This window comes from Kogia breviceps, chromosome 14 (assembly GCF_026419965.1).
Source record: "Kogia breviceps isolate mKogBre1 chromosome 14, mKogBre1 haplotype 1, whole genome shotgun sequence".
Taxonomy (NCBI): Eukaryota; Metazoa; Chordata; class Mammalia; order Artiodactyla; family Physeteridae; genus Kogia; species Kogia breviceps.
Window position 1 is genome coordinate 20536876 of NC_081323.1, and position 20073 is coordinate 20556948.

A 20073-nucleotide genomic window follows, 5' to 3' on the forward strand; every position below is an offset into this window, starting at 1 on the left:
GACTCTCAACCACTGCGCCACCAGGGAAGCCAAAAAATAAATTTTTAAATTTATTTTTGGCTGCATTGGGTCTTTGTTGCTGCACGTGGGCTTTCCTCTAGTTGCAGCGAGCAGGGGCTATTCTTCGTTGCAGAGCGCGGGCTTCTCACTGCGACGGCTTCTCTTGCTGCGGAGCACAGGCTCTAGGCACGCAGGCTCAGTAGTTGCGGCCCATGGGCTTAGTTGCTCCGTGGCATGTGTGATCTTCCTGGACCAGGGCTTGAACCCGTGTCCCCTGAATTGGCAGGAGGATTCTTAACCATTGCACCACCAGGGAAGTCCCAAGGACGGTAAATTGTATGTTAGGTGTATTTTACCCAATAATATCGGGAGAATGAAAGGAGAGAGAGAATTAAGAGAGACACAGTGGAAAAGACAGAGTGATACCAAGGAGGAAAGAGACAGAGATGGAGAGAAAACGAGAAAGACACAGAGATGGAAAGGGAATATGGTGAGAACGAGAAAGAGTGGCAGGCACCAAATGAGACAGAAAAATAAGAGAGAGAGAGGAGATGAAAGTAAAAAAAAAAAAAAGAACTTGGAAAAAACCAAAGGCAGAGAGAGGGAAGGCTGTTCTTGGGGGAGAGAGGGGCACGTACTACTGAACGAGGACTTTCACCAGGTTGATGTGGCCGCAGGTGGCCGCGGCATGCAGGGGCGTCCACAGCTCGTTGTCCTTGGCGTTCACATTGGCACCGTGGGAAAGGAGCAACTTGACAATTTCCTCAAAGTTGTCAATGCAGCACTGCAAGGTGGACACAGGCAGGGTCAGCTCCCGGCAGGGCCATGGGTCGTAACGAGGGCACACCAAGTTCCCCCTCGAGAGGCCACAAGAAGGACAGCAGAGCCAAGCTGCCTGAGTTTGAATCCAGCTCCATTACGTACATGCTGTGTGATCTTGGGCAAGCCACTTAACCTTTCTGAGTCTGTTTCCTTGTGAGTAAGTTAATAATATACAAGATAAAAATATAAAGACAATCTAAAAATAAAGTCGTCTATAAGATGTTTTGCAAATGTTGGTGGAATGGGATGAAATTTGGAATGAGGCTTTAAAAGCTTTTCTTTTTAATTTCAGAAGGCTTCCTTCCAACAAAACTGTATGGAGAACTCTAACTTAGATAATCAATCAATTCAAGCAGGGCTGCTCGGGCTGAAGCAGGGGCATGTGTTGGTTGGGTGGGGATGGGGGTGATGGGGGAGACCCCCCCTTGACAGCAGTGACCTCCTAGGTCACAGTTTGGAATCTCGGACTTAGGAATTTCTGACCCAGAAGCTAGTTCTTGGGGAAGTCCCAAGTAACCAAGCCTCGCACCAAAAAACCAAGCTCTGTGTGAGGCTCTAAGGGGCCCTAATACAGTCCCTGCGAGGAGACAGCTGTGTCTGTGCCCCTGCTTGTCCACACATGGGGCAGCCCCAAGGAGAAGGCAGCCCCCAGAGAGATGCAGGGTTTCAACAGCCATTGGAGCTCCCAAACTCCAGGGGCGGAGGGTGAAAGCTTCCAAGGGGACAGAGGGGCCTCAAGCCAGGGCCATGAGCAGCGAAAAGTGAGGACAGAGGAAGTAGAAGACAGGAAACCACTTTACAAACTACAGGATGCATCCCACGTGACCTCTGGAGAAGCCAGCAGGGGACAAAGTGCTCAGCACTGCACATCCAGGGAAGCGCTTACCCCTCGGTGCAATGGGAGATGTTGCAGTTATACTCAGAGTAGCAGAACAGTCAAGCTTGCTTTTTAAAGAATCCCTCCTCTGGTTGCATGTGGAGAAGAGATTGCGATCTCAAGCTTTGCAGGGGAGAAGAGACATGGTGAGGAACTATGCTGGAATCACCCATGTAAGAGATGATGGTGGTCCAACCTAGAGAAGTGACCGTTGGCCTGTGGAGAGGTGACTGGATGCCAACAGAAGGAGCGGGGACACCCGTGCGAGCCCACAGCCCTAGGTGGGTGTGCGGATGGGGATGGAGATGGGGCGGCACCACGGCCTCCACCCCTATTCTCAGCAGAACCAGGGGCCAGTGCCAGAGGGACCGGTGGGAAAGAAGCAGCCATTTGCACAGATGGTGCCAGGGACCCAGGTTCTCTTTCTGCACCAGTCGATCTGGGGTTGGCTGGCTCTGGGGACACCTCTCCGGACCGCAGGGGCATGTGTGACCCAGTGGAGCTGGGTGCTGCCTCTGGCAGTCGGGAGAACCATGCAGTGACACAGCAACGCCGGCAGAGGGCACCAAAGGCACCAGAGTGAGGCAGCGGGGAAAGGCGAGGGTCCCCAGGCTGTCACAGGGAGATGGGTTTGGGATGGCCCGGTCCATAGGAGGAGAAGCAGCCCAGCCCCTGGGATCGGGGGACAGGAGGGCCAGAGATCCCACCCTGAGGGCTGCAGAAAACATGTGGATGGGCGGGGCCGTGGGCCGGCAGGGGGGTTATGCATCCAGAATTGCAGTCACGTGAGAAGGATGCCCATGGGCTGGGCCAGTCTGTACCTGACCAAGGGCTGGGCTGGGACCTGGATGCAGGAGCGCAATGGGGGCTGGTACGTGATGGAGTGGGCCAGCCCCCTCTCCTCTCCTGCATTCCCCAAGGTGGGCAATGACACCTGGCATTGGATGACTCCTCCCACCCCGTCACTTCCCACGTCCAATCTATCACCAGGTGTGGATTCCACCTCCTGCATCGCTGTCCCCATCCCCACTGCCTTGGCTGAGGCTTCATCATCTCTCTCTGCCTCGCTGTCACTCTCCTTCCACACACCTCAGCCAGAGAGAGCTTCTTTGTTAATCCAGCCATGTTGCTCTCAGTTTACAAACCTCTGAAAGGCTCCCTGTTGCCAAGAGCAGAAAATCCACGGAAAGCTCTTCTTACTGTGCTCCTTCTTTGTATTGGAGTAGTAGTGACAATAATGATGACATCAATAACAACAGCCCCAGCAAGAGCAGTCATAATATGTCACATTGTCAATAATAAGAGCTAAAGCTTTTTGAGGAGTTACTAGGGCCACGCATCTTGCTCGCCAGGCATTGCCTCATTTGATCCTCAGAACAACACTTCCAGGGCTCCACAGCCACGTGGGGCTAGAGGCTACCGTACCGGACAGTATCGATACACAGAACATTCCATCACCATAAAGGTTCTGCTGGACAGTGCTGCCCTGAACTCAGTTTCCTGAGCTGTAAAATGGGGATAATAATATTTCAAAGAGTTGCTGTGACGATCAAACCACACTTCACATAGGTGAAGTGGCTTTGCCGAGAAGTGAACATGTGACAAATTTTAATAATAATAATAACTAATATTAACCCAGTGTCAAGTGATGCTTACAGGGTTTTTATGTGTATTTATTTAATCCTCACAACAACCCAACGAAATGGATACTTGTTATTCCTCTTTTACAGATGAGGAAAGTGAGGCACAGAGAGCTTAAATAACTTGCCCAAGGTCACACAGCTAGAATTTGTGGATGCATGAAGCCCTGCGGGACAGGAAGAGAAGCCAAGAGGACACGTGGGGAGCCCCTGGGCTGATGGCTGAGGGTGGAGACTTGTCCCCAGGGCTTATGGGTAGGACAAGTGGGTAGGAGGGTGGCCAGTCTGGGGAGAGGCTCTCCCCAGCCCAGGGTTCCAGTAGCCTGGCCTCCCACCCGCCAGGCTGCATTCAAGTCCACCTGATCAAAAACATGGTCCAGAGCACAGGGAGGTTCAGCGTGTTCACTCGTTAACTCAGCACACACATATCGAGCACCGACCGTATGCCAGCATGGGGAGCAAGACTGGGATGCGCCGATGAGAAAGGGACACGGGCTCTGCTCTTGTGCAGCGCAGAGTCTGGGTAACGGGAGACCAGCATTAAACAGTCACGCTAACGGATGAAATGACAAAGGGATGCTCAGAAAGAAGGATATGGATGTAACAGCAGAGCTCTCAGGCTCTTGCTGAGCACACACCCGAGCGCTGGGTGAAGTGCGACGGGGAGCAGTACCGTGTGAGCAAGGGACCGAAAAGTCAAGCGGCTGGAGGCCCGGCAGCCAGAAAACATGGTGGGCTCAGCAGGGGCAGAGGGGAGTTCCTTACCCCCAGCGTTATGGAAAGACACCAGAGCACTTTGAGTAGCATCAGCAAATGTTGGGTCTGAGTATCCCAGAAGCCACTGCTTGGAGGATGAATCAGGGGCAGGGCTGCCTGAATGCTGGGGACTAGTTAGGGGGGCTGTTGCAGCATCCAGGTGACAAGTGACAGCCAGAGCAGCCCCTCCCCAGCCAAAGGGGCCTGGGCCCATCTCGCTGCCCTAGAAAGGATGTGTGTTTTGATAGCACGTGATTCCTGGCCAGAGTTCACGGCTGTGTGACCTTAGGAAGGTCACATAAGCCCCCTGTCAATCACTTTTGTCAAGGGGGTGGATGGATGCATTGGTGGGTGTGAACAAATGTGCTTCGTAAACTGTCAAGCTCCAGACAAACTTGCTTTGTTTGTCAAACCCTTTGCCAGGCAGTGAGGATGCAGCGTACAAAGGCTCCCTGTCCGCGGAGGCTGTGTGTGTGCTGCGCATGTGGGCACGGGGCTCTGTGGGCGTGTCTGTAACAGACACACTCGTCTCCAAAGCAGACAAGAGCCTTTCAGATGTGGTAGCTGCGACTCCCCTCCCCCTCCTCCCTGAGGGCTCTGGGCAGGAAAAAGCAGGGAGATGGGGTACCTGTCCAGGTGGAGAGTAGGGAACCAGGGGCCCCAGCGGGTCCTTACCTGGTGCAGGGCTGTGAGTCCATCCTCGTTGCACAAATCAGGGCTGACCTTATTCTTCAGGAAGTAGCGCACTGCAACAGAGGGGACAGGAGTGACTGTCCCGTCACACTTCAGGTGTGCAGGGGTGCGGGGGACCCAGGTAAGACCCGCTCTCCCCCAGGTCCTGACACAAACAGTCTTGTTTACTCCTTACAACAGGGGTGAGAGGTAAGTGTCAAAACCTCCCCATTTCACAGATGAGGAAACTGAGGCACAGAACACAGATCTCCTGTCCAAGATTTTCAAGAGGTGGAGAGCACTGCCTGTCTTACTCTGCATAATAATGACAGGCGCTAAGGGTTATTGAGCACTTCCTGTGTGCCAGGCACAGAGCTAAGCGATTTACATTTATTGTCCAGAGGGAGAACATTCTAGTCACTGAAAGCATACACTCTGCTGTCCAATGGCTTGGGTTCAAATGTAAGTGCTGTTTTTATTAGCTGTGCCACCTCAGTCAAGACACTTCCCTCTCTGTGCCTCAGTTTTCTATTCTATAAAATGGGGATGATGTTAATCCCACCTCACCAGGACATCATGCGAAATAACTGAGGTGAGCTGTGGCAGGGTCTTAGCACGGTGTCTGGCACGTGGTTTGAACGTCAGCACTTGTTATGGAGGTTGTTATTATTTTTATTAACACTGCAGGTCCCTGTACCCATAAGTGCCAAATGTCCCTGCTTTGGCCCTACTGAGCCTTGAGGCTTTAACTGCCCTCCATCCTGAGACCTTTGTCTCAGGTGTGTGTGTGTGTGTGTGTGTGTGTGTGTGTGTGTTTTCAGGGATGGTGGGAGGGGTGGAGGGAGCTGGGGTGTGGGAGGGCAAAGTGAACTCTAGCCACAGACTCCAATCCCTCTTGCTTAGGACCACTCCCTCCCCTTTTCCACGGGGACCCTCCCTCCTTCTCCATCCTCCCCAACCCATTCAAGCCCTAGTTCCCATCCTGGACCCAAGGGCAAAGGGAAAGAGGGAGACACATACTGGTGGTACCTCATCATATCAATGTATTCATGTCCACCTGCTCAGAAACTTGGGCCAGAGCACAGCGAGTCTTCAGTGCGTTCATTCATTAAGTCAGTACACACATATTAAGCGCCTGCTGTATGCCAGCATGCGGAATGATGCTGGAATACACCAAGGAGCAAGAGACATGGGCTCTGCCCTCGTGGTGTGGCTCAGAGTCTGGGTAGCAGGAGACTGACATCAAACGAGCGAACCCACCAGCCCTGCAGGCCCCTTCCAGCCAGCAGCAGGAACCCCTGCCATGGCCTCCAAGCTTTAGGATACCCATCTCTGGCCAGCCTCCAGCTGCACAGCTCCCATTGGGTGAGGCGCCCATAGGGCCAATGGGACGAGTCCATTGAAGCCCACGGTTCCTCTTCTGGCCCATCTTACCCTTCCCTGTTCAAACGGCTCCAAGCCCGAAGGGAAGGTCTGCACAGATCTCTTCCCCAGATCCACCTTCCCAAGGGTGGACCATGCAGTGGGAAAATACAACACCTCTAGGCTGAAGGGGTGACCAAGGGGTGGCCGTTTGCAGAGCAAATGGAGGAACTTGACTACACAAGCTAGCTTGTGTGTGAGGCCCTCATGATGCCAGGGACTGAGGCCTGGGTCCTGCAATGGGAGGAGCAGGCTGGGCCTGGCCCCTCTGAGCCCCCTCCCACACCCACCCAGTTTGGCTTCCTCAAAACACGAGCCAAACTGCACAGCCCCTGAGGCCCGCTGGGGGCGCTATCTCCATACTACAGCCCACCACCCACGCGACGGGGCAGGGACACAGTGGTTTCCTCCTAGATTTGCCTCTGCCGTGGAGGAACAAACTCGAGTGACCTGTGAAAGGTGGAGGGAAGGCCATCCATTCTGCAGGCTGGATACCTGCTCGGCACCCCCAGCGGGTGCTGGGGAAGAAGATGAGGTCTCCGGAGCAGCGGGGATGGGAGGCCGTCTTCATTAGTCCCAGGTCCCAGACCCAAAGCCCCAGTGGCACCCTTGGCCTGAGTGTGAACAGAGGTGCCTGTGAAAGGGAGGTTGAGGCCTCCACCCAGCCTCCTGGCAAGAGGTGACATCTCCGGCAGACTTGCCCTAGATGCTTTCATTGCTGCTGGGGGTCAGAGTGACAGCAGTTTATACCAGAGACAGTCAGGTCCTCTGGAACCACTAGCCACATCTAGCTCATATGGCTTTCAAACGTTAACTCATAAAAATTCAGAATTCACTTCCTCAGTCGCTCTGGCCACATTTCAAGCGGTCAACAGACACAGGTGGCTATCATATTAGAAAGTGCAGAAATAGAACACTTCCATCTTCACAGAACTTTCTATTGGACAGTGCTGCTTTGGGGCATTATACATGGAAATTAGCCCCATCACCAAGAGCTAAAACCCTTCTGTGGCTCCACATCGCTCTGGGAACAACGTCCAAAACTCTTACTATGGCATAGAAGGTCTGCACGATGTGTTCCCTGCCTGCAGGCCTCCATCTTGCACAATTCCAGGGGGAACCATTCACAGTGTCTCACAGACACTGTGGTCTGTGAGACTGGCACCCTGCCAGCCCAGGATAGAGCAGTGCACAGCTTGCTCAGCTGTACACAGGACTCCTAACCTACTTGCCTCTCCAGTCTCACTTCTTAAACTCCAAACACCTTCCACGATGGTCTTTTGTCAGCTACACAGTCACCATACTTCCTTTGGCCTCTGAGTCTTGCATAGCCTGTTCCCATTGCCTGGAAGATGCAATCATCCATCCATCCATCCATCCATCCATCCACCCTCATCCATGCATGCATCCATCCACCTACCCATCCACCAACCACCAACCACCCACATCCATGCATCCGTCTCTAATACACACACACACACACGCACACGCACACACACACCTGTCTCACTCCTCATCCTGTACGTCTCACCTCAAACTCTCCAGATGAAGGCACTCCCCCTGGTCTGCATGCCCAGAGCTTCTATACATCTCATATATAGCCTTATCACAACCATAATTACATAACAATTTGAGTAATTATGGTAGACTTTGCGTCTGCCTCTGTAGGGCAGGACAGTGACCTGGCACTTACTGCTCTTTCCTTAAGGCCTGGCACATGGTAAATCCTCAACAACCTTTCCAGGACCCTGACCTAATTGGCAGCCCCTTAGCTGAGCCCAAGTACACAGCTTCTCTATCTCCGAGCACAGCAGACCACCGTGCAGTGCTGACCCGTACGGCTCGCATCTGGAGTATGCAGTGCTGCCTGCAGGGTCCTCCTACCAGGATGCATGGTAGCCGTTCTCAGCCTCAAGGCCATGTTTGAAGACTATGGCAAAGCCACTGATCACTGTGGCCCAGCCTGTCCACGGGCTGGTGGGGTTGTCCTGGGCCTGACAGCTGGCCTTTGGGAGAGTAGAAGTGACCATGATGTCCCTGTGCAGGATGGGTTTCTGGAAGGTTCTCCTTTGGGCGTGGGTGGTTGACCAGGCTTCCGGTCCAGGAGACACTCTTTGAGGCAAAAACTGAGCATCAGCTGCCAAAAGCAGCCTTTGTGTGCAGTAATTATTGGGGTGTTCTCCGTGTGGCATGGGAGCCTAAGACATGTAATTACTCCAATGTTGGGCAGTTATTCTCAGCCCAAGAGGTTGGACAAGTCATCCTCGTCTCTAAGGAGCTATCAATAGTCATGAGCCAAGGCCCCCTCCGTGGTTCTACTAACGCTTTAGCTGGGAGCCTGGCTCTGGACACAACTCACTGGAGCAAAGACCCCACCACCCAGGGCCTGGCCAAGTTTCCCTGCCTATGGGGTTCTGCAAGAAAAATGATTCTTCTATCAACAGTGTCTTCTTACTGGACGCCTCCTGTGCGCCCAGGTCAATGCAGAACCACTTTCTTTCATGGGTTCATGTCTAATTACTCTTACGGAGAACAGGAGACAGAGGGTCAGGGAAGTGCAGCTCACAGCCACATGCAACCGAGTGGAGGAAATCAGACCCTCTGATTTCTAAGCCCAGGCTCTTAGCCACAAGGCTGCTCTGTTCTGCCCCTGAGGCCAGGAATGCGAACCAGCATTACTGGAGTAACCAGAGCCGGGCTGAGAGCTGGCATGGGGAGGAGGTGGAAAGGAGAGTGGACAGAGTGACCTCTGCTCTGCAAGCATCAGAGGCCCTCGAGTCCCAGGCCAAGCCTCTTCTTGCAGACAGAAGGACTCAGGGATCCACAACCAGGACAAAAGAAACATGGCAGCCCTGGGGTCATGGTCAGACATCTCAGGGGCCAAATTAAACACAAAGTTGCATTCTCTCACTCCCTCCTTAAAACCGTCTGGTGGTTCCACATTGCTCTTAGAATAGAGTTCAAAATCCTTCCTTGGCCTTCACTGGGGTCAGCAAACTATGGTGCAAGGGCCATATCTGGCAGGCAGCCTGTTTCCATAAATTAAAATTTTTTGGAACACATCCTCACTCATTGATTTAAATATTGCCCGTGAATGCTTTTACCCTACTACACCAGAGTTGAGTACTTACAGCAGAGATGTATGGCCCGCACAACCTAAAATATTTACTATCTGGCCCTTTACAGAAAAGATTTGATGACCCTAGTCTTCAAGGTCCTGCATGGTGTGGTCCACCTACAGGGCTACCACCTTGCACAATTCCGGAGGGCACTGTTCTCAGCATAGTCTATGGGAATGGCTAGCTCTGGAGTTGTGCAGTGCGCAGCCTGCTCAACCTGACCTAGCCATCCTGTGTCCCTAGCCCTCCAGGCTCTTCTCTTGCTCTCCAAGCACCTTGCACATGGAGGTAACTGGCTTGGGGGGATCTGAGGGGTTGGCTGGGGCTCAGAGAGGACAAAGACAAGAAGGGCATGCTCTCCTCTCCAGCTGGGCATGTCCACCACTTCTCCTGATTGCCCACACTCAGGTCTGCCCCCAAAGCACCAACACCAGGCTTGCCCATCAGTTTGTCCAAGTGACCCTCTGTCCTCACACATTTCTTTAGCTGTGGCTTTAGGCAAGTTATTCCTTCTCTCTGTGCCTCGGTGTCCTCATCTATAAAATGGGGATCACAACAGCATCTTTTCTGTGGGGATGCTGTGAGGATTAAGTAAGACAATGCCCGAAAGCTACTATGATCATTTATATTAAAAATAAAAATAAAAAACAACCACTGAGCTCCTGCCTGGTCCCACCCTCTGCTGGGTGCTGGACATGTAATCATGGATATCTTGCATTCTCAAGAGCCCTTGACCTGGTCCTAAAAGACAGAGGTCATCTCTCTCCAGGGAGCTCCGAGCGTCTGCTGGTTCAAGGACCACAGTGAGGCCACAGCCAATGTCCCCACCACCCCCCGTGAAGGCAAGACCCCTCTGCGATGGCAAAGAGGTGGCTCCCGCCCTCCCCTCGTGTATTCCTGCTCCTGGCGCCAAGCCCGTCGCTCCACCCACACCTCCCTGGCAATCTGGCTGGAATCTGGGCCAAGCAGGGCCATCTGTTCCCCTCCATCTCCAGCTGTAGCGAGCGAGGCTGAACCGGCCCATCTCGGCAGGAAGCTGGTGGCGGCTGCCTTTGGGGAGAAATCACTGCTGACAGGCTTGTGTTTTCTTTGCCACCTGACCCACTCCACCCCACAGAGCAGACCTCCTGACCTCGGGCTGGTCAGTGACGTGCAACCACAGGTGTGGGTCCTGCTCCTGCCTTGGGGGATCAGGGGCAGCAAGGCAGAGGTGTCTGCTTACTGGGGGTGGACCTTGGACAACCTACATCTGCTGGGGGCGCCCTGGGGCTGAGCTGCTGTCGCCTGGCCACATGACTTCCACTATCACGTTCACGGGACACCCACTCACCAAGCCCTCCTCCCCTCCCGTCTCGCTTCCTTTCCCACCCAACACCCAGGAACAAAGCCTCATCCTCCCACTACCTCCTAGGTGCTGATCTAGGAGGTGAGAGCTAGTTTCTGACCCTCCACACCCCTACTTTGTCCCACCCCCCCCAAACACCCCTCCCCGAAACACTCACCAATTCAGTCACACTGGTTTCTTCCATTTCTTAAGGCAAAACGAAACAAAAACTGAGCTCCTCAAGGCATTTACACACAGTTTCCTGCACCTGGAGCTCTTTCTTCTCATACTTGGGCCAGCAAACTCCTCTTCTTCCTTCCAATTCCAGCTGAAATGTCACCTCCTCTGAGAGGCCTTCTGTGATCACCCCAATCTCAATCGAGTTGCCTGAGTTATTCTCTCCCGTAATACCCTGCATTTCTGCTTCACAGTAGCTCCTATAGCAATTTATAATTATAGGGTCATTAGTTAGCATATATTAATTATATAGCTATTTGTTTAGTTTTGGGGGCTCCATGAGGGCAGGGAACCCCATTGACTGGCGTCCCCAGTGTCTAGCATGGAGCCTGACTCAGAGCAGGGGCTCAAGAAATATCTATTGCAGTGAGAGCACCTGAAATCTACTCTCTTAGCAAATTTCTAGTACTCAGTACAGCACCATTATTAACTATAATCATCATGCTTCACATTAGGTCTATAGATGTATTCATTCTACATACTGGCAACTTTGTACCCTTTAACCAACATCTCCCCCCCAAAAAGGTAACTATATGAGGAGATGGATATGTTAATTAGCTTGACTATACTAATCTTTCTCTCTCTCTCTCTCTATACATATATATATATAGATAAACATCACTTTGTGTGCCTTAAATATGTACAATTTTTTTTTTTTTTTTTTTTTTTTGCGGTACGCGGGACTCTCACTGTTGTGGCCTCTCCCGTTGTGGAGCACAGGCTCCAGACGCGCAGGCTCAGCGGCCATGGCTCACGGGCCCAGCCGCTCCGTGGCATATGGGATCTTCCCAGACCGGGGCACGAACCCGTGTCCCCTGCCTCGGCAGGCGGACTCTCAACCACTGCGCCACCAGGGGAGCCCTGTACAATTTTTTTAAAAATTTATTTTTATTTATTTATTTTTGACTGCGTTGTGTCTTCTTTGCTGCACGGGTTTTCTCTAGTTGCGGAGAGCTGGGGCTACTCTTAGTTGCGGTGCATGGGCTTCTCATTGCGGTGGCTTCTCTTGTTAAGGAGCACGGGCTCTAGGCACGTGGGCTTTTCAACGTCCAAAGGCTGAACACTTAACCACTTTGCTAACATTGCGCCAAACAAGGACACGGGGAAGGGAAGGTGGGCAGCAAAGAGATGTGTAAGATGGATGCAGATATTAGCGTGAAGAAGGCCATTAACAAAAAGCTAGAAGAAAGGTCAAGACCACTGCCAATAGTTCAGTGTTCAGTACATGATAATAAAGACAATGATCGCTAACAGTCATCCCAGAACCTTCTTGTTAGAGCAGTTTGCAGGCAGGACACTGGGGCAGGAGGTTAACACTTAGCCTGAGGTCCCGTGACAAATGAGTGTCAACTCAGGCGCTGACTCGAGCCTGAGCTCCACCACTTCCTCTGTTTGTCTTCCTGCTGCCTCTCCATTCTAGGCAGACCCCACCCCATCCCTGATACCAAGCATCCTCATGGCCGGCCTCCGGCTGCTGCACCCCACCCACTAGGCTGCACCTCCTCCATGGAAAGTCGTGCCCCCTGCTGGCCCTGTTTCCTCCCCTTCCTCACATCCCAAGTCTGCTTTGCTCAGTCTCATGGGGTCCAGCACCTGGGGTCTGGTTAAACCAACTCCTCTGGCCCTCCCTCGCCCTCTGCCCCTCCTCAGGGTGCTGTCAGGGCTGCAGGGGGTCCAGCCTACCGCTTTAACCATGCCAGAATGGCCAAAACGCTCAGCCTCTTTCCTCTCCTCCCAAGTCAAGGTTGTCTCGGGTCCCCGGTGCCCTGTGCTTCCCAAATCATTCCACTGAGCAACTTCAACCTTTCTACCCACCACTGCTCCTCCCTCGAGCAGAAAGAGCCAGAAATAGCTGCTTCTATGGAAGCCCAGCCGCCTTGGGCTGAGGGTGGAGTCAAGTCTAATGGTTTCTGCAGGGACTGGTGTAGCCCATCCCAGAGGCAGGAAGTTCACCCCCAGATCCCGGGCGATGACTCAGCCATGGTGGAGGGTGGACTCAAAGTCACAGCCCCAGGCCCAGGCCCCAGGAGCCAGGCCTTGCTCATCCTTAGGTAGCCCCCCTCCAGGGCCCATTTGAGAAGAGGGGTCAGACAATAAAAAGTGTTGGCAAGGATGTGGGGACATCCGAACTCTCATACATTGCTGGCGGGAATGTAAAATGGTGCAGCTGGTGTGGAAAACAGTCTGGCAGTTCCTCAAAATGTAAACATGGAGTTACCATATGACCCAGTGATTCCACTCCTAGGTATAGACCCAAGAGGAATGCACACGTATGTCCACACAGAAACTTGTACACAGATTTTATAGTAGCATTATTTACAATAGCCCCAAAGTGGAAACAAGCCAAATATCCATCAATGGAAGAATGGATAAATGAAATGTGGTATAGTCACACAGTGGAATATTATGTAGCCATAAAAAGGAATGAAATGCTGATACGTGCTACACCATGGATGTACCTTTGAAACATCATGCTAACTGAAAGAGGCCAGTAATGAAAGACCCCATATTGTGTGATTCCATTTACAGGAAATGTTTAGAATAGGCAAATCCATAAAGATAGAAAGTAGATTAGTGGTTGTCAGGGGCTAAAAGGAGCAGGGAATGAGGAATGACTGCTCATGAATACAGGGTACACTTTTGATGAAATTTTTCTGGAATTAGTTAGTGGTGATTGTTGTACAACCTTGTGAACGTACTAAAGACCACAAATTGCACACTTTTAAGAGGGAATTTTGTAGTATGTGAATGATACCTCAATTTTAAAAGGAGAGCAAGGGGCTCCAAGCTGACCTTGAGCATCCTGCTGTAAGCTCATTCCCCTGCCAGCCTGGGAGACCAGTGAGGTCAGTACAGCACCTGTTGCATTCATCGCTGTACCCATAGGGCCGAGGATGGTAGCCAGTACACAGTAGGTATTCAATTTCTATTCATGGAAGGGAAGGAAGGAGGAGGCCACTGGCTACTTGGGCTGTATATGACCTGGCCTCTGCTCACCTCTCCTGGCATCATCCGTCCTCACCACCATGGACCCTTTCAGCACCACCCATGCACCACCCTCTCTCTTGCATTTGTAAGCCTTATTGTGTGCTATTCCCTCTGCCTTTCTTTTTCTGCCTTCACTTCACTTGGCTAATTCTTAACCAGGTTTCAGCTTAAGTGTCACTTCCTCCATGAAGCCTCCCCAGGCTGGGCCAGGTACCCTGCTCATGTGCTTTCTGTTCCCTCCACAAGAACACTTAACACCATAATGTAGTTGTGTATGATTTGTCTGTGTCTTTACTAGACTATCAGCTCTGGAGGCATAGAGAAGTAGGAACCACAAACTTTCTAGCTACTGTGACATAGGCTCCTGGTCAATATGTGAGGATTACAGAGCTCAGGCGAGCCTGCCTGGCTCCTACTCAATCCTCAGAACTGGCCAGAGCATCCTCCCTTGGGGTGTTTTATGCTTTGTCCTCTGGACAACAAGGCTCCCAGGCTGGGCTGGGCCACAGACTTTTCCATCTCAGAGAGAATCTTCATCCCTTGGCTTATATAATAGCTTATATAATACAAAGAGGCCAGTTTCTGTCTTAGCATCTCTGATGTCCACATGACTGTGAGGACAAGATGGCCAAGGGTGCACCAGACATGAAGCTATAATCGTCTCTTTTCTAGAGACTCCATGCCCAGGGCACATGGCTGAGCTGGGCAGGAGTTTTTGACAGAGACTCATATCAGCTACCCAGATGTCTCTTGACATATGTAACTTATATCTAGTATTAGGTGTGTGCCAGAAAAATGATTTCAGACCCTTTAGAATATAAACCCTATGTGGGTAAATCTTGTCCGTCTTCTTATCTGGGGTATCCGGCACCTAGAGTAAGAGCTCAACAAATATTTGTTGAGAGAATGAACAAGAAAAATTGTTTTTCTTCTATAAGAAGATAAAACTGAAGATACCAGGGAAATTTAACAAAATATGTACAAGATCTATATGAAGAAAACTACAAAACTCAGATGGATGAAATTTTAAAAATTAAATAAAAGGAGAGGTATTCCATTTTCATGGATAGGAAGACTCAATACTGCCAAGATGTCAGTTTTTCCCAACTGGATCTATAGCTTCAATGCAATCCCAATCAAAAATGAGTTATTTTATGAATACTGACAAACTGATTCTAAAGTTTATATGGAGAGGCAAAAGATCCAGGATAGTCAACACAATATTGAAGGAGAAAAATAAAGTTGAAGGACTGACACTACCTGACTTTAAGACTTAGTATAAAACTATAGTAATCAAGGCAGTGTGATATTGGTGAAATATTAGACAAATAGATCAGTGGAATAGTATAGAGAGCCCAGAAATAGACCCACATAAATATAGACAACTCTCATCCATTGCTGGTGGGAATGCAAAATGGTATAACCACTTTCAATGGTTTCTTACAAAACTAAACATACTCCTACCATACAATCCAACAATCACACTCCTTGGTAATTACCCAAAGGAGTTGAAAACTATGTCCACACAAAATCCCACATACAGATATTTATGGCAGCTTTATTTATAATCACCCAAACTGGGAAGTAACCAAGATGTCCTTCAGTAACTAAATAGATAAACTGTGGTACATCCAGACAATGGAATATTATTCAGTGCTAAAAATAAATAAGCTATCGGGCTTCCCTGGTGGCGCAGTAGTTGAGAGTCCGCCTGCTGATGCAGGGGATACGGGTTTGTGCCCCGGTCTGGGAAGGTCCCACATGCCGCGGAGAGGCTGGGCCCATGAGCCATGGTCGCTGAGCCTGCGCGTCCGGAGCCTGTGCTCCGCAACGGGAGAGGCCACAACAGTGAGAGGCCCGCGTACCGCAAAAATAATAATAATAATAATAATAGGCTATCAAGTTTAAATGCATATTACTAACTGAAAGTGAAAAGCTACATACTGTATGATTCTAACTGTATGACATTTTGGAAAAAGCAAAACTATGGAGACAGTAAAAGGATCTGTGGTTGCCAGGAGTTGGAGAGGGGGGAGGCATGAAGGGGCAGAGCACAGAGGATTTGGGAGGCACTGAAAATACTCTGTGTGATACCTTTATGATGGATACATGTCATGATATATTTGTCCAAATCCATAGAATATACAGCATAAGAGTGAACCCTAATGTAAACTATGGTCTTTGGATGATTGTGATGTGTCCTTGTAGGCTCATCAATGGTAACGAATGTACCACTGTGATGGGTGTTGTTGATAATGGGGGTGGGCTATGCATGTATGGGGCCAGGGGGTGTATGGGAATCCTCTGTACCTTCCCTCAATTTTGCTGTGAAATTACAACTGCTCTAAAAAAAGAAGAATAAGTAAATAACTAAGCAAACAAAAAGAAACCAGGGATAAGCTACAGTTAATCCTCTTGAAAAATGCATCATCTTTCTGAAACGTGAGGGTGGGAAAGGATCTCTTCATAATATAGGAGCAGACATTTATGTACTAGATTTCCTCCAAGGGATGGAGAACTACATTTAACTCATCTAATGTGAAGAAGACATGGGTCTGCAAGGTTTCTCCATCGAATCTCCAGACTGCCTGTGCGCACTGCCCTCTGTCCCTCTCCCTCCCTCCGCTTCTGTCAGCTCCCTCACCCCATAGGTATCTTGTGGCCTCCCCACCCTCCCACCCCCATAGGAATTTATCTCAGGGACTCAAGGCAAGGATACTGCTGGTCCAGAAGCACAACCCTGAACTTCCCCATTGCATTCATGAGCACATCAGACCCCAGCTGTGCCAGGTCCCTGTTCTTCACTAATTCTGCTTCCAGAATTCTCCCAGCAGCTCCTCCTGCAGCTTCCCTGCAGACCCAGGAACCCCATCTCCCTTCCACCCTGCAGAGCCCGGCTACCCAGGAACTCTCCAAGGTATTAGCTTTTATCCCAATTCCCCTCTCCCCAAACGCCCTGCACTTTTTTTTTTTTTTTTTTTTTTTTTGCGGTACGCGGGCCTCTCACTGCTGTGGCCTCTCCCGTTGCGGAGCACAGGCTCCAGACGCGCAGGCTCAGCGGCCATGGCTCACGGGCCCAGCCGCTCCGCGGCATGTGGGATCTTCCCGGACCGGGGCACGAACCCTCATCCCCTGCATCGGCAGGCGGACTCTCAACCACTGCGCCACCAGGGAAGCCCCTGCACCCCTCTTCTTGAATTCCTGTTGCTTCCCCAACTCCATCTCTCTCACCTCATTGCTCTTTCTGCTTCTCCTTAATTTTTTTTTTAAATAGCCCAATTATATCGTATCTCCAGGGAAGCAAGAGATAACAAATATTTCCAGGCCGGCAGGTAGGCGCCACATACACATAAACACTAAAATGGCTTCACAGCCATCATAACAATATCTAGCATTTGTTGACTATTTTTCACGTGCGAGGCACTATGCTGAGACATTACATGTCTCATCCCAGTTAATCCCCACGACAACCCTATGACTTAGGTGCTATTATCAACCGATTCAAAAGAAAACTATGATTTGCTCAAGCTCACTTAGCTAATAAGTTGTTGAAACTCATTTCTGGTCTGGGTGATTCCAGGCACAAGTGGTGGTTCCGGCATAACTAGTGACAAAAGACCCTCACCCAAATAGAACCAAGAATAAAATCCATTCCTATCAATATTTAGGCAGAGAAAACAAGTTTCCTCTGAAGGGGGAAATTCCTTTAGCTCCCATCTGCTCACTTGGAACCTTCCATCTGGTTTCCCTGATCCCCCTCTGCTGTCCCAAAGCCCCCCACTTCCCATGCCTGTCCGCCCAGTTCCCAATTTCTTCCTAAAGATGCTGTGTCTTGCTTCTCACCCTCAACACAGAGTTATACAGGACAGAGACAAATCACAATCTGGGCTTCCTTCTGCCTGTCTGACCGAAGAAATTAAACAAGATCTTTGAACATTTTAAAGGTAACCACCAGAGGAATTAAAATCAGCATTTATATCTTCCAGATCAATGGAAAAGATAAAAGCAAATAAACATAGTATTCATGAAAGTCACAAAATGAAAGAAACAACAGAAACACAAATGCCACAAAGCATGAAATTAGATGACCAAAACACAAACATAACAATAAACAAAATCATTTATCCTCCTCTATAAAGCAGTAGAGACTTCGTTGCCTAAAAGAAAAAAATTCAACTATGTGCTGCTAACCAGAGATACATCCCAACAAAATAACAGAGAGACTGAAAATAAAAGGATGCTCAAATATAAAACAGGCAAATGCAAACACAAGGAATGCGGGGGTGGCGACATCACTGTGATACAGAATAGAATTCAGGGCAAGAAGAGGAGGTAATTAACTTTAGGTTGATTTTTTTAAAATCCTTCAAAATAAAATCATAAACAGAAAGCAGATCAGTGGTTGCCTGGGGCTATTGATGAGGTGGGTAAGGCGAAGTTGTTAGCAGTTAGGAAAACTTACGAAGTCATAATCAGTAAAGCAAATTTCAGTGCAACACAAACTGTCAGTATATAAGTCAAACCCACAATTTTGACACCCTAAAGAAAAGATCAGGTGGGGGCGGCGGGAGGGGAAGACTTATTGACAAGGATGTTCACAGTAGCATTGTTTATATACACTGCTTATAATTGAGAAATATTGGAAGCAACCCAAATGTTTAAACATTTGAGACTGCTTAGGTAAAATATGGAACATCCATATAATGGAATATTCTGCAGCTGGTATCTTAAAGAATTTTTAATGACATAGGAAAATGCTTGATATATAACATAGAATGGAAAGACAAAAAACCAAAACTATACATTCAGTGCAATCTCGATTGGAAAGGAAAAATGCATTGTGTCCACACAGACGCACACTTCTCAATGGGAAAAAAAATTAAGTTATTAACTGTGGCTATCAGTGACTTTTATTTTATGGTTGCCAGAATTTTCCAAACATTTAAAACTTTGTATGGACTACCTTTATAATCAGGATTTTCTAATTCCACTATAAAACTAAAACCATAAACAGAATGGTAGCCAAATGGTAAGAACTATATTTTTACTAAGAGTTTCTAGGGCAGAAATGAGGTCTCAAGCTGGCTGACCCCAAGAAGGAAATGCTGAATCTGGGATTCCCGCGTTGGGTAGGAAGTTAAACAGCAACCAATAATAATAATAACCCCTTTGTTGGTATTGCAAAGAGGTTCACAAACTACGGTCCAACGGCCAAATCTTGCCACTTTGAACAGTTTGCATGTTTGGAATGCTTTCTGTGTTTTTTAATAGTAAGGGGAAAAAATCAAAGAAGAATATTTTGTGACTCATGAAAATTACGTGACAGTCAAATATCAGTGTCCATAAGTGAAATGTAACTGAAACACATACTCTATATATTGTCTATGGCTGCTTTCTCTGTGGTAACAGACTGTACCACCCACAGAACCTACAATATTTCTTATCTGGCCCTTTGCAAAAGAAGTTGGCTGATCTCTGGTGCAGCGCTTTTCCGCTAACAAAGCATGTTGAAAACCACAGTCACTTAATTCTCACAATAAAAGTCTCCGGTAGGAGAGGAAGAAATCAATGAATGTCCAAGGCAGACCGTGGGATCGTGGCCAGGAGGCGCGTGAGCAAATCAGGCTCAACGTCTTCACCTGCCAAGGAAAGATGGGGGCACAAGCCCCCAAGAGCCAGCTGTCACTCACCTTTCTCCCCACCGTCTCACCCCCAGCCCTAACTCAGTCGCCTCTGCCCTCCAAAAGCAGTCGTGTTTCCTGTCAAGAGCATGACCTTCTGAAACCTGCATAGTGGAGGCTGCAGCTGCAAAAAAGATGGTATTTTTATCCGGACCCTGCTTCCTGTTTGCTGGCTGGGGGTTTTATTTGCTGGCGTTCTGTTTTGTCATTTCTGATACAGACTCTCTCCCTTGTCACATGAGAACGGAGATGTCTGTCCTCAGGGTATGCTGCCTGCCACCAGGTCCACCTGCCCCCGGGTCCCTGGTCCTTTGTACTCTCCCCTCCTGCTGCACCATCTCCTGTGATGTTGAGATACCCTTCTTCTGCCTGCTCAGGAGCAGAAATCAGGGCAGCTGGATGGGCAGGGGGGAAACAGGAGCATTTCTGCTGCAGGAAATGGAAAAATCCACTCTCTTATCAGAGAGGAGCTGGCTGGGCTAGGAGGGGAACAAGTTTGCAGCTTTTCCAGAGCTTCTGGAACCCACTGTCCTTC

General features: G+C 49.6%; 1 protein-coding gene across 1 annotated transcript in view; it reads right to left on the reverse strand.

Moving 5' to 3' along the window:
• The window catches only part of PPP1R16B (protein phosphatase 1 regulatory subunit 16B), a 100690-nt gene that overhangs the window by 21732 nt on the left and 58885 nt on the right, over positions 1-20073 (reverse strand). Inside the window, exons 3-4 of the mRNA XM_059036618.2 lie at positions 4771-4841; positions 639-784 (exon numbers count right to left, since the gene is read on the reverse strand). Of these exons, the coding sequence (XP_058892601.1) occupies positions 639-784; positions 4771-4841 (217 nt within the window). The remainder of the gene's footprint in view (positions 1-638; positions 785-4770; positions 4842-20073) is intronic.